At 52.9% G+C, this 14,619-nt stretch overlaps 1 protein-coding gene across 14 annotated transcripts in view; it reads right to left on the reverse strand.

The window, feature by feature from the left end:
• CACNA1B (calcium voltage-gated channel subunit alpha1 B) overlaps nucleotides 1–14,619 on the reverse strand; it is a 252,505-nt gene that overhangs the window by 43,886 nt on the left and 194,000 nt on the right. For 8 of the 14 annotated variants that reach the window (XM_033238339.1, XM_033238326.1, XM_033238337.1 and 5 more), the window contains 5 exons: nucleotides 11,324–11,329; nucleotides 7,404–7,520; nucleotides 6,942–7,007; nucleotides 5,102–5,193; nucleotides 2,409–2,553 (listed from right to left, as the gene is read on the reverse strand). In XM_033238339.1, the coding sequence (XP_033094230.1) occupies nucleotides 2,409–2,553; nucleotides 5,102–5,193; nucleotides 6,942–7,007; nucleotides 7,404–7,520; nucleotides 11,324–11,329 (426 nt within the window). The remainder of the gene's footprint in view (nucleotides 1–2,408; nucleotides 2,554–5,101; nucleotides 5,194–6,941; nucleotides 7,008–7,403; nucleotides 7,521–11,323; nucleotides 11,330–14,619) is intronic. The other 6 variants (XM_033238335.1, XM_033238336.1, XM_033238334.1 and 3 more) reach the window with 1 other exon arrangement.

Genomic DNA, 14,619 nt, shown 5'->3' on the forward strand with positions numbered 1-14,619 from the left:
CCGGCTCGCTTTTTCAAATACCTGCATCCCAAAACATGTCCTCACGAGAACCTCCAGTCCAGTGGCATTGCCCCTCACCCTCCTCTGTCCCCAGCTTTGATCCCACATCCAACACAATAACCACACTCTTACACACACCCTTCTCTCCCTCCTTGGACTTGTCTGGGAAATCCCGAATCTGGATAATTCACTTTTCTACCCATGTACTGAGGAGTGAATGCACCTAGAGAAAAGCTCAGCCCATGCCAGCTGTTCCTCCTTGGAGTCAGGGCCACAGGCTCGAGGTGTCTCCTCCGTGCTGCTCACTGTCAAGAGCGACTCTGTCCCGGCTGTGCTCCTCTCCTCTCATGGGCTCTCAAACTTGCGGCAACAAGGCCTCCACTCCCACTACGCTGACGGAGGCAACAATGTCCCAAGGGCGCTAATGGCCTCTGCCTTTCCATGTCTGACAAACTTTTTGTTGTTGTTGTTGTTGTTTTTGAGACACAGTCTTGCTCTGTCCCCCAGGCTGGAGTACAGTGGCACAATTTTGGCTCATGGCAACCTCTACCTCCCGGGTTCTGGCAAGTCTCCTGCCTCAGCCTCCCTTTTTTTTTTTTTTTTTTTTGAGATGGAGTCTGGCTCTGTTGCCCAGGCTGGAGTGGAATCGTGCAATCTCGGCTCACTGCAGCCTCCACCTTCCAGGTTCAAGTGATTCTCTTGCCTCAGCTCCCCCAGTGGCTGGGATTACAGGTGTATGCCACCACGCCTGACTAATTTTTGCATTTTTAGTAGAGATGGGGTTTTACCATGTTGGCCAGGCTGGTCTTGAGCTCCTGGCCTTAGGTGATCTGCCTGCCTGGGCTTCCCAAAGTGCTGGGATTACAGGTGTGAGCCACCACGCTCGGCCCAATGAACAATTCTTGGTCATCATCTTGCATCACCTTCCGTCAATATGGCGCATGGCTGGTTACATCCTCCCTCCGCCCACTCCCAGTTCTCCACCTGCCTCCCTGACTGCTCCTCCTCAGTTTCTGGATCTAGTGCTCCTTTCTGCCTCCTCAGTGCCCTTGGGGCAGAGTCTTCAGCCTTGTTCTGAACCCTGTTCTTCCCCTATGTCAATGCTCATCAAAGTTCAACACACACAGAGTCACCTTGAGAGCTTGTTAAAACTCAGATTCCTGGATCCATCTCCATGACATCCTGATGCAGTCTGGGGAGTGGCCCGGGAATCTGTATGTCTAACAGGCACTCAGGTGCTGCTTTGGACGCAGGTCACTCCACCAAGCTTCGCATTAGCAGGGATCCAGCGAATAGCAAGCAATCCCACAAACACACCAAACACTAACGACAACCCGTTTACATCTCCAGCCCAGAGGTCACTGGGCATCTCTGTTGCCTCCAACCCTAACCTAATCTCAGCTCCCCAGTACTCCCATCTCAGAAGAACTGCTCACCCTGTGGCCCCAGAAAACCCAGGATGCAGCCTGCTTTTCCCTCTTCACATGCCCATCTCTCATCATCAATCATGCCAGCTCTACTTTTTTTTTTTTTTTTTTTTTTTGAGGTAGAGTCTCGCTCTGTCACCCGGACTGGAGTGCAGTGGCCGGATCTCAGCTCACTGCCAGCTCCGCCTCCCGGGTTTATGCCATTCTCCTGCCTCAGCCTCCCGAGGAGCTGGGACTACAGGTGCCTGCCACCTCGCCTGGCTAGTTTTTGTATTTTTTTTAGTAGAGACGGGGTTTCACCATGTTAGCCAGGATGGTCTCGATCTCTTGACCTCGTGATCCTCCCGTCTCGGCCTCCCAAAGTGCTGGGATTACAGGCTTGAGCCACCGCGCCCGGCCGCCAGCTCTACTTTTAAAATGCAGCCCAATCCCACCTCATTCCCTTGCCTCTCCTTTCTCCAGGCCACTGTTGCCCCCAGTCATCTCCCCACTCGTTCTGCAGCCACGTCCTCACTACTCACACAGAAGCCAGAGCCAAGCTGTAAAACATCAAGCAGACCCTGTGAAGCCCCCAGAGGCTTCCATGGATGTGGAATAAAATCCACACTTCTGGGGCCTGCCCTGCCGACCTCCCTACCCAGTCCGGCTGCTTTCCCCGCACACTGGCTGGGATGCTGTACCTTCATGTCCCATCACCACAGGAGATGACCTTCTAGAAGCTGGAAGTTAAGCAACAGTTGCCCCTGGAAATGTAACCCTTTTCCACGGACATCAAGGAAGGGCCCACAGGAGCCCGTTACCACGTCGGCCCTTTCTCGTGCTAATGAGGTCGCCATCTCTGGGAAACAAGGGCCATCAGCACGGACTCAGCTTGTGACACGGCCTGGATCGGAGTCAGGGATCAGCAGGAGACGTGGGGGGAGCCTGAGCTGCACCGAGACAAGACGTGGCACTGGGAGGGGCACGGTGCCCAGGACTCACCAGAAAGGAGCACAGGAAGATGAAGGAGACGAAGTAGAAGTAGGCAAAGTCACTTCCACACTCAGTGGCGTTGGCCTGCTCATCACAGGCCTGGTTGCTCAGGCAGGACAGCATGATCTCGTGCCAGGCCTCCCCCGTGGCGCTCCTGAGAAGAAGGGCAGAGCTGTGAGGCCCACAGAGGCCCTCGAGGGAGCCCGAGCCCTGTGGGGCTGCCAAACGTGCCCGCTCCTTTGGGCTCCTTCCCACAGAGAGCTCACACGTGTGCAAGGCCTGGGTCACAGATGCTGTTTCTTCAAAGGAGCCTTCGGCACTAGATTTCCAAACTGACCGTTAATCGGGAAAGCGCTGCTTACTAAAAGGTATCTATGGCACCAGGGGCCAACGCCAGGGCGAGCACTTCTTTGTGGACACCACAGGCCCCAGTTGTCCTCCTGACCTCCTCCCAGACACATGCCACCCTGGTCTTCTTCATTTCCAGAAATGGTGACTCTCCTTCCAGCTGCTCCAACCAAAAATGTGGGCATCATCTTTGCCTCCTCTCTCTATATATATCCTGTTCATCAGCTCATCTGCCTTCAAAACACAGCCAGGCTCTCCCCACTCCTCACTGTCCTAGACCAAGTGATCATGGCCTGCCCTGTGCTATGGAAGCTTCCAAGCTGGTCTTCTCACTCTGCCCTACACAGCAGGAAGCAGGGCCACTAAGCACAGGTCAGATCACATTCCTCCTCCTCTCAAAACCCTCCAACGGGCCGGGCGCGGTGGCTCAAGCCTGTAATCCCAGCACTTTGGGAGGCCGAGACGGGCGGATCACGAGGTCAGGAGATCGAGACCATCCTGGCTAACACGGTGAAACCCCGTCTCTACTAAAAATACAAAAACTAGCTGGCGAGGTGGCGGGCGCCTGTAGTCCAGCTACTCGGGAGGCTGAGGCAGGAGATGGCGTAAACCCGGAGGCGGAGCTTGCAGTGAGCTGAGATCCGGCCACTGCACTCCAGTCCGGGAGACAGAGCGAGACTCCGCCTCAAAAAAAAAAAAAAAAAAAAAAAAAAAAAAAACCCTCCAACGACTTGCCTCACTCATCAGAAATGCCAAAATCCACATGACTGCCCACTGCCCTGTGGGACCTGCTGCCCACTCCTTCCCTGACTTCACCCTCTCTCGGTTCCAGCTCAGTCCACTCCAAGCACCCTGGCCTCTGCTGGTCCTTGAACACCTCAAGAGCACCCTGCCCTGAGCAGCCACCCTGGATGCTGCTGCACGGAGTCTGTTCCTGGACACAGCCAGCACCAGGGGCTTGCAGGGTACAAGTGGGTCAGAGGCCTGGGTCCCCACCTCCATGTGTCTGTGTGGTCAGCCCTGGGCATAAGCTGGGCCCACTCCTCACTGATGACGGCCAGAGGCAGGGGTGTTCCTGCAGGGCTGCTGCTTCAACCTGTGCCGGGCCTGACTGATAAGGGTGTTCCCAGGCAACACAAAGTTCAGGGAGAAACAGAAAGCCGTGAGACCAAAGGCCTCAAAACTAAGGCTGACTTCATAGGTTTGCCTTAAATCTTCTGTGGCATGAGGCAGAATATTAATAAATGATGAAATAAAATTAACACAGCAGCTAAAGCCCAGGCAAACAACATCATTTGGGAACAGTGTCAGCCTAAGGGTGCCTGCTTATCTTATGCAAAGAAACAAGAGTCCAAGAGGTCTCTCCAGGCAGCTCAGCAAAGCAGGTCTGGGTCTGCGCTCACCCCAGCGTGCATCTGCAGGCAGGGTGGGCTGTGTCGAGCAACCCCCAGGGCTGGCTGTGCAGCAGCCCAGTGCATTTGCAAACATGAACTGAAATGGTAAATCCCTAAAAGAGCTCCTTCCTTCTGTCCTAGGTTCATGAGTGATAAACTGTGGAAGACTCAGGAGGCAGGAAAACACATTCGCCACCTCCCCTCTGCTCCAAAGTTCACTCTCAAACCAGGATGGCCATAGCACCTGTTCCGCGCCCAGGAACAGTAGCTGATGCTTAGCCCTCTCCTGGGCACATCTCCGCCAGGAGACCTCGGAATGCCCAGAAGCTTGTGCCACGGCCTCTTGGCCCCTCCAGGTTCTGCCTGTTACTTGGCTTGGCTGCATCCAGGAGCCCAGGGAACAGCGGCTCCCATGAGAGATAGTGGAAAATAAAGGTGTGTTCAGACCAGCAGTTCTGGCCAGTTGGGTTCCTTGGGCCACTGAGTAGCTACAAACTCTGCTGGCAGCAGTTCCCCCTATTGCCCTACTGCCTTCGATCCCACCGATCCCTGTAATCAACAAGGGCACGGGTGGAAAGCTGGAGGCCGCACATCAAGAGAGCCCCTGCTAAGCACCTCTGTCCTCCCAGACCTCTGCCTGGAGCCTCACTGGAGGCCCCCAAGCTGCCGCCAGGGAGCACAGATGAGGCAGCAGAGGCTGGCCTGGCCCAGGGCTCCCAGGATGACCTCCCTCAGGGCTTCCCTTCAGCCTCTTCTGAGATTGGGGCAGATACCAGGAGCCTTTGGAAAAGATGAGCAGAGAGAGGGGAAGAACCAGAAAGGCCTGCTGAGGGGAAGCCAGTGGGGTTGGGGAATTAGAAGTGGGCGGTCTCCGTGGTTGGCACCCACCCTTCTTCATCCTGAGTAAAGCAGCCACTGATGGAAGAACGGACATTGGCCTGGGTTGACCGAACAACACACCTGAACAGCAGCATCAGGGCTTGCAAAAACGTCCGGAAGTTGTTGTGGCGGTTGATGCTGGTGTCATCATCCAGGGCAATATTCCCAAACACCTGCAATGGAGAAGAGCAATGGCACAGACTCTGCTGGGTCTGCAGGAGCCGCGGCAGGTGGACCAAGCCAGAGAGGGTGTGCAAGCCACACAACGACCCCACATGAGATGGGCGGCTGCCCTCCCCAGAGAACTCCCACCCGGGAGAGGCCAGTGCGCGTTCCCAGTATAGACACCCTCTCAGTGGCCACATATGTGCCGGCTCCAGCTCTGAACCTGTCCACAGATGCAAGTCTGAAACACTCCCAAGAATGGCCCCCAGCCAAGTTTGCGAGGCCTCCGCCACACATAACACAGGAAGTGTTTTCAAGTGGGATCATCAGCGGCTCCAAAGCAGGCATTATGTTGGTAACAAGTCTGACAGGTCATGGGAAAATGTCTTTTTAAAACATATGCAATAGCACGAGGGGCTTTTTATTCATTTTAACTGACTTTTCCACACTAAGAAATGCAAATGGGTCAGTAATTGTACTCAGCCCAGAATCTGGAATCTGGCTGCAAATGTATGAACTATCCACAAAGATCAGTAACATCCATGCTCTGTACATCCACAGACCAAAGCAGGAAAAAAAGATGTATTTCTTTATATAGCATCAGATCTCTGCAAATTTTAAAGCAAAAGAACTCTTCAATCCCTGAAATAGAGTTTAGAAATCAGCTTTCAGCAAACCTGACGCTGGCACCTTCCATCACAAATTAACTCTTGGGTCCCTCTTCCGTCCCTGCTGTCGGAAAAGTGGTCAGATGCCAAAGATTTATAACTGGGACACTGCTTGATGGTTTTCAAATGCTTATTTCCAAATAGCTGACAAAGTGTTCTTTGGCAAAATAAAGAAAATCTAAATTATGCAAGCCAAGTTTGCCCAGTGCAAGGATCTGATGTGCTCCTGCTCGCATTCTCAGGCAGTTTTCCTCAGTAGCATGTAACCCCCCGCCGTGGGTCAGGCCTGTCCTTCAGCGTGGCTGCCAGACTAACAGAATAAGCGACCGCTGCTGTGCAGGCCCCTCGGCAAACGCAGCTGTGCTCAAATGTGCTGCCACCACACAGCCAGCACCCATTCTGACCTATGCCCTGACACCCTACCATCACTGGGCGGAAGCCCGTGCGGCCCTCAAGAACACCAAGGTGCATCCACCTGGAGAGGTGGCAATGGGCCGAGGGCCAGGGCTGCTCCACACCAGGATGGCCCTGGGCAAGCAGCCCGATCTTGTGGCACCTCCTGTCCTCCTCCATAAAACAGTCTTTCTGAGGGTTACGTTAAGTTTAGGCTGGGTGCTGTGGCTCACACCTGTAATCCCAACACTTTGGGAGGCCGAGGCAGGTGGATTGCTTGAGGTCAGGAGTTCAACACCAGCCTGGCCAACATGGTGAAACCCCGTCTCTACTAAAAATACAAAAATCAGCCGGGCGTGGTGGCGCATGCCTGCAATCCCAGCTACTCGGGAGGCTGAGGCAGGAGAATCACTTGAACCTGGGAGGCAGGGCTTGCCGTGAGCCCAGATCACACCACTGCACTCCAGCCTGGGTGACAAAGCCAGACTCTGTCTCAAAATAAAAAATAAAAAAAAAAGAGTGAGAAAAGAGGATTACATAAGTTCATAAAGTGCTCAAAGCAGGATCTGGCTCATAGAGAATGTTCACTAAGGATTAACTGATTATGACGACGACTTAACAATCATGATCAGTGCCCCTCTGCTCCGGGGGACGAGAGGCTGGGACCACGCTCTGTCCCGAAGGGGAGCACCCACCTGCATGCCAATGATGGCGTAGATGAAGAACAGCATGGCAATGAGCAGACACACGTAGGGTAGGGCCTGCGGAGACAGGGGCTGGTCAGCTACAGACGCCTCCCGGCCACCACGCCCAGGCCTCGTGCTACAGTGGCTGGGCCTGTGAGGTGACACAGACCTCAGCCTACTCCAGCTTCATCCCACTGGCCACCAAGCCCCTCCACCAAGTGATGCCCCAGTTTCTTTATCTCTAACTCAGAGTCGTAAAACCCACCTCAGGGTTCTTTTAAGCATGAACAAGGGAACCTACGGTAACTTACAATGTCTTTATAAATGACAACAGGACAATGCATACAACCACGAGACCTGCATGCCATGCCCTCTCCCAGCCTTCCAAAGGAGGGGCCGCTGTGGTGGGGGCGGGGGAAGTAAGACAGAGGAAGGGGACAGAAAGCACGGAGGCCCCCCCGCCTGGCCCACCTTGAAGGACTGGACAAAGGTCCACAGCAGGATGCGGATGGTGTAACCCTGGCGAAGCAGCTTGATCAGCCGCGCAGCTCGGAAGAGGCGGAGGAAGCTGAGGTTGATGAAATTGTTCTGCAGAGAAGAGGAATTGTTCTCTGACCTTCAGAAGCCCTGAAAGCGCAGGCAAGCTGCTGCCACCCTACCACCTCTTCCCACATCCCTGTGGCCCCAAAGAAAAGTGGTTAAAAAGATCAAAATAAAAAGTCTTTGTTTCAGAGTCTAAGCAGCAATCGGCCACCAGAAAATCTTCCAGAAGTAAAGCTTGTCCTTGCAAATCACTTCTCATGCAGCAAATCAGAGAAAACCTCCTTGGCTCTAAGGCCTCTCCCCACCCCCAACCGTGAGCAACAGAGAGAAAAGTTCTCCCAGGCAGCTCTCTGCTGCAGGTGAGCTGGGAGATCACCTGTGGCTGCGCCTCCAGCAGTGACCGCCTCTCACAGGACATGGCCAAGCTGACCACGTGCTGGGCATGACTGCTTCTCCACCGAGCACCCCTGAAGGGACCCCTGCCCAGGCTTCACGGCCATGCCCTTTCCTTCCTGGCTCCGACAGCAAAGCCCTTGCTTGCTGGACCCCAGCTGGGACCTGGCAGAGGGGCAAACACTTCCTCTGAGGCTGCTCCAGGTGTGTGCAGACAAGTTATGGAAGGTACAGGTGTTCTGCTGCTCACACCACGGAAGCCACCTCTGCAATTCACAGTCAAACAGGCCTCTGCTCTAGAGAACCCAGGCTGTCTAGTGTAGCTCCCTCATCCAAGGCGCTCAAAATCAAGCACAAGGATAAATGGATAAACCCGGGACTCCACAGATTACCTGGGAGTAAAGCCTCCACGTGGCCTCAGGGCACTTGAATTACTGTACTGGCACATCCCTTTCAGGGAAGCAGGCTCTGGGGAGGCGTCCATGCACAGATGGGGGTGCTTGTGGACCCAGGAGGCTTTCTGCCCTCTGTCTACTTAGAGGTCAGGTGCCCACACACAGCCTGAGAGCAGCTTCTTGCCACTGCAGCATTTAAAATATGCAAGCAGCTCAGGCTCAGAGACACGTTCGTGTTGTCAGATTCAGTCATCAAATAAAGAGAACACAGATGTCAAATGAGACAGCAGCAGCAGGAGCACGTGCAGGTGCAGAGGTGGTGAGGGCCTGGCAGAGCGTCCCGCCTCTCCAGGGCTACCATTATGTGGGAATGAGGCATCAGTGGAGGGGTGGGCCTCACTCTTCCTTGCAGGGACAGTGGCCCAACCCATACTCAGAGGACCCTCTGCCTGGGTCTGCCACTTCCACTCGTGGGGGCAGGACGGCTGACGACTCAACTTGAGGGACTGGCTCTCAGGCGGGATGCTGGAACTGTGGGAGCAGGACTGGTTTTGAATGATATCCATGGCCAGTGGGCACAAGGACGGGCTATGATCCAAATCAGCAAGGCGGCAGCAGTAGACCTCAGGGTGTGACCCCAGAGGGCACCACAAGTGTACCCGTAGCTCCATAACCTGCTTGTGCCAGGGAAATAACATCTCCGTGGTAGACAAGATGGCCAAGAAGTCTGGGCCACGAGGACCCAGAAGAAGGACCCAGAGAAGCCAGCCATCTTAGAAACATGGGTGCAGGGGTGGAGGGCCTCAGTCTCCAGTGTCAGGAGACCCTCGTGTAAGATGATGAAACAGAGCCGGGGGCTGGAGGATCCCATTCTGAAACCATGTGCTCAACGGGTCTGGAGGGGCAGTGACTGGGGCAACACAGCACCCGCTGGTTCATAGCATGGTCAGGCAGCGGCACAGACAAGATTTCCTGAAGACGCTGGGGAAAATAAAGGTTGCCGCATACGAAGGAAGGACTGGAAGACAACAGGGCAGGTGAGAGGTGCGTGGAGAGTAAGTATGTCCAAATGACTTAACGCATGAATGCCAACCTCAGCCACCATCACTTTCTGCTTTTGTGGAGACTCACATTCCCCTCTTCCTCCTGGCTTCTCTTGGGGCTCCCGTGGGTACTCAGGAGAGGCTGGGGGCAGGAGACGGGCGCCCTGGAGAGCTGTGAAGACAGACGGTGACGGCAGCCACAGATGTTCGAGCACAGCGTGGCAGGCCGGGCACCATGCCAGCTGCATGCAGGAGAGCAAGGGACAGAAGCACAAGCAGCACCATGCCGTGCACCTGCACCATCACCTCTGGTCTCAGCCAGCCCCTCGGAGGTGGACACAGTCTGCCCCATCCTCACAGAGACCATGACCAGCCCGTCAGAGGTGGACACAGCCTGCCCCATCCTCACAGACTCCATGACCAGCCCCACGGAGGCAGACACAGCCTGCCCCATCCTCAGAGAGTCCATGGCTTCTGTTGCAGCCACACCTACTTCAAGGTCAGGCCCTCCCTTACTTCCCCGAGAGGGAAAAGGTCTGTGGCGCCCCAAAGGCACATCATTGTGCCCTCAACATGGCGGCTGACTCACCTTGATGGTACAATGGTCCCTAATCCTTCAATCCTCACCTTTCTCAATCACAAAGTAGAAACATGGGGATACCCAGTCCAGGAGGTGGGGAGCACTTGAGAAAAGGGATTTAAAATTGCACTTAGCATTGCGGGACACCATGCCACGACAGAGACCCACTGACCCTGTATCCAAGACCACCACAGCCTCTGGCCAGAGTCACACGGAAGTGAGGGCTTGTCCCGAGTGTCAGTTGGGCACCCCACCCAGATCTGTGGGCCACGATGTGGGCCAGGTACCACGCCAGAGGGCAAGGCCCACCAGGTGCAGAAAAACTGCTATGTGGCTCCCACTCCGTCGTCATTCTAATGAGACGGGCGACTGAAGACGGGAAAGGGACGTGCACGTGCATGAGTAACACATCAGGCGTGGATTGTGGTGGAGAGAGAGGACGGGACAGACGGTGTGGGGAAGGGCTCTCTGAGGAGGTGACACTGAGCAGGGGTCTGACTGGCACGAGCTGGATGCGTGCAGATGACATCACCTGGGTGTTTCTGCAGCATCAAATGGTATTTTCTCAAAACGCAAGCTCTTCCGCGCAACTGTGAATCGCTGTATCACAAACATTCACTTTTACGTGACTCTCAAATATCTTCTACTTTACATTAATTTCCACAGTCACAGCTAAAGTTTGGTCGGTTACCAACTATCTTGGCTCTAAAATTCCCGAAGACGCAGCAGGAAGCTCCCGTTGGACCCGCACTCCACATGAGCTTGCTGACCGAGGCACACACACAGTTCAGTGACATGCGAATGGGGGAGCCTGGGCTCCACTGCCTCTAGGGGCAGAGCCCCCTTCTTCTACTCAGCCCTACAAGAACCCTTCTGAATCATGAAGACAAAGACTCTAAGCCCTGCCCCTGAGCCCTGAACCCCAGGCCTAACCCCGCCCACCCCAAGGCAGGTCAGTCCAGGAAGGATAGATGCTACAGGGGACTCTGCAGAGGCCACCTGGGCAGAGCCAAGCCTTCTCGACTGGCACGATGGGGACACAGTGGGAGATGGCTGTGCAACAGGAACCATGGACTCGCAGGGATCAGGGACAAACTCATGTCCCGCAAAGCCTCCCCAAATCTGAGCCAGTCCCAACAGAAAAAACTGCCCTTTTACCCACTCCAGAAACCCCACCTCCCTCTCCTTGGGCAGGTCTCAGGGAAGCCCCGCCCAAGGCCAGTTCCCAGAATCAAACCGCTGCCAGGAGGGCCCTCAGAAGCCCCGCTGGACGCCCACAGCTGAGGGAGGGAGCAGGCCAGAGGTGAGTGGGTGCAGCCGCATCCAACCACACGCCCAGAGGGCAGTGGGCTAGAGTCCCAGGAACCAGAGGGCAGGAGGGGAGCTGAGCAAGCAAAGCAAGGACTTGCAAGAACCGTTCAGAGTTGTGAAACCAACCGTTTCCTACATGTGATGTTTTCATGGATGGATATTTGCGTATTATTTACAAATTGGGGAGGTGTGAGCAGCAGGTGCACAACATACAGACGGAGACATGGGTTTTCGCATTGTATGTTGGTTGGATGGCGTGAGTCAGCAGGTAGGTTAAGGTAAATCAAGAACAAAAACAGAAAACAAAAGAGAAAATGAGTCATCAACACAAGCAAAAACTCAAACTCTGATTACTTAACTAGAAAATTTTAGGATTTTGGTAAACTGCATATTTTTCTTAAAATATATCAGATCAAAACATATTTTTGAAGTCTGTAGATTATGCAGACAAGGTGGCATTCATTTGCATTCTTGTTTGTAATGCAAATCCAAAGATGACTCACAGACACATTTTTTTTTTTTATTTCCAGGCAAAGAAATCAATGTCAGTTTCGTGCTTGCTTGGAGCCCTCTCTCTGGGTGCCCTTGCTAAAACTCTATTTTGATTTTTAAGTTGGGGATGGGAACTGACAGTCATATTTTTGCCTAAGAAAAAAAAGTGCATTCACAAAGTAAACATATGAAGTGGCTCCAAATGAAGAACAGACACACAGACAAAACAAAGCACCATCAGTCCACACGATGGCTTTCCCTTCATCTTTTCTCCTCCGGGCAGAACAGGAGACGACCTGGGCTCCAGGAGCAAGGGTGGCCAGGGGACACCTGAGCTTTCCAACCGACAGCTCTCAGGCCCCCACCTGCTGGGTTGGGTGTCCAGGGTTGGCAGGGGCTGCCAAGGAGGGCTTGCTTGAACCAAGGTCTGAAACGACCACAAACAGCCCCAGCCTTGACTGTATCGCAGCTGAGGGACGGAGTGTGAGTTATTCTGGCTGCCTGCATTGCAGGAGGCATCTGCCTTCTATTAAGTCCTCTGCCCTACGCCAGGGCCTCTTTGGGGCGTGGGGAGGTTTCCCTAGAACCCGGCTGGGCACTGGGGCTCTCTGCACATCTCTGATGTCAGCCAGCAGTCAGCAGTCCTCGCCCCTCTTGGAAAGGAGCCGCACACATGCAGAAACCACCCCTCCCCACCAAGCTCTGTCCTTACAGCTGGGAGCTCAACGTTTCTATCACTTTATTTGATGAATAAAGGTTTCTGTTTCCAAAAAGGAGGCCTTAGGAGTCAGCAATGCAGCCCACCTGTGCCTCTCGGAAAGCGCACTGGGACTAACTGCTTCTGCGCGAGACGCCCAGGGAGGAGGCAGCCACGGGGAAACGCAACACCAGTGGACTAAACTTTCTTGATTTTTCTGATTAAATGGCAGGTTTCAGCTTTTTTGCTTGGATTACTCACATCATTAACTTTTTTAAATCATAAAGCATGTCACATAAAAGATTATGCATAAATATTCTAAAGAAAAGTACAACCAGGTATCTATACATATTCATCACCCAGCTTTACGAACGGAACATCACCATCACTTCTGAAGCCCTTCTTGGGTCTCCCTGCCTCCTCTGCAGATGCAGCAACTACCCTTCCTTCTTGTTAATCATGGCTTGTCTTTTCAGCTTTACCATAAACTCTGAAAATGCATTCTGTTTGCCTGTTCCTGGCCTTTGTTGTGGGATCCGGCCCTTCGCAGGCTTCTGTGACTTGCGCATACCTGTGTTCTGACAGCAAACTGTTTCTGAGAAGCATCCACACTGATGTCACTGGAAAGGGGCGCACACACAGAAACCCCCCCAAGCTGTGTTTCCAGTGGGGAGCTCAATTTCACATCATTTGTGTATTTTCACTGCTATGCGGCCCTTCACTGCATTAGCAACGCTAACAACTGGTACATTCTATTACCGACGGGCACTTGGATGCCTCTGGTTGGCAGAACACTGGTGCCAGGAACACTGGTGTGAAGATGCCTCTGGTGGCCATCTGTGCAGACACCCTCTGAGATACATGCCTAGGAGTACAGTTACTGAGTTGTAAGCACGTGTCCAACTTTTGAGGTGCTGCTGAGCCCTCTCAGAGGCTGTGCCAGCTGGCACGCCCACCAGCAGTGCCAGAGTTCTGGTTTAGATGTTTTGAAAGAGTCTTACTCCGTCGCCCAGGTTGGAGTGCAGTGGTGCAATCTCAGCTCCCTGCGACTTCTGCTTCCTGGGTTCAAGCGATTCTTGTGCCTCAGCCTCCCGAGTAGCTAGAATTACAGGGGTGCGCCATCACGCCTGGCTAATTTTTGTATATTTAGTGGAGACGGGGCTTCACCATGTTAACCACGCTTGTCTCGAACTTCTGACCTCAGGTGATCTGCCCACCTCGGCCTCCCAAAGTGCTAGGATTATAGGCCTGAGCCACTGCACCTGGCCTTCTCTTTTTTTTTTTTTTTTTTTTTTTTTTGAGACGGAGTCTCGCTCTGTCGCCCAGGCTGGAGTGCAGTGGCCGATCTCAGCTCACTACAAGCTCCGTCTCCCGGGTTTACGCCATTCTCCTGCCTCAGCCTCCGGAGTAGCTGGGACTACAGGCGCCCGCCACCTCGCCCGGCTAGTTTTTTTGTATTTTTTAGTAGAGACGGGGTTTCACTGTGTTAGCCAGGATGGTCTCGATCTCCTGACCTCGTGATCCGCCCGTCTCGGCCTCCCAAAGTGCTGGGATTACAGGCTTGAGCCACCGCACCCGGCCTTCTCTTCTTTTAAAAAAATTTAACGTCAACATTATACTGGCCTAGTTAGAGAATGTTCACTCTTTTTCTGTTCTCTAGAAAAATCTGTTTAAGAGTGGAATTGTCCTTCCTTATATTTTAGGTAGAAACCTAATGTGTAAGACCACTAAAATCTGGCGTTTTCTTTATGGGAAGATTGTTGATTCATCTTCTTTAATGCTTTAATAAAGAAGCATTTAGGGTTTTTCCCTCTTCTTCTGTCAGATTCGGTCATTTACATTTTTCTAGTAATGTGTTCACTTACCTCGGTTTTCAAATGTACCGGAATAAACTGTTCACAATATTCTCCTTCACCTTATTCACGTTAATCTCTCCTGTACCTGCCGTCATGACCCTTTTCTCTGCCTTTACATCATATATTTCACCTTCTTATTTTTCTTTGATTAATCTTGCCAGAGGTGTGTCCATTTTTAAGTCTTTAAAGAACCAAGTTTAGACTTTGATTCTCTCTAGTCTTTGGTTTCTACTTTCTTAATTTCTATTCTTAGACTTTCCTTCTACTTTATTGAGCTTATTCTGTTGTTCTTTTTCTAACTTTTAAAGTTAGATGCTAAACTCACTAATTTTTTACGTTGTTTTTTTCTTAATATAAACATTAAGGTTATGAATTTC

This window comes from Trachypithecus francoisi, unplaced genomic scaffold (assembly GCF_009764315.1).
Source record: "Trachypithecus francoisi isolate TF-2019V2 unplaced genomic scaffold, Tfra_2.0 Lachesis_group16, whole genome shotgun sequence".
NCBI lineage: Eukaryota > Metazoa > Chordata > Mammalia > Primates > Cercopithecidae > Trachypithecus > Trachypithecus francoisi.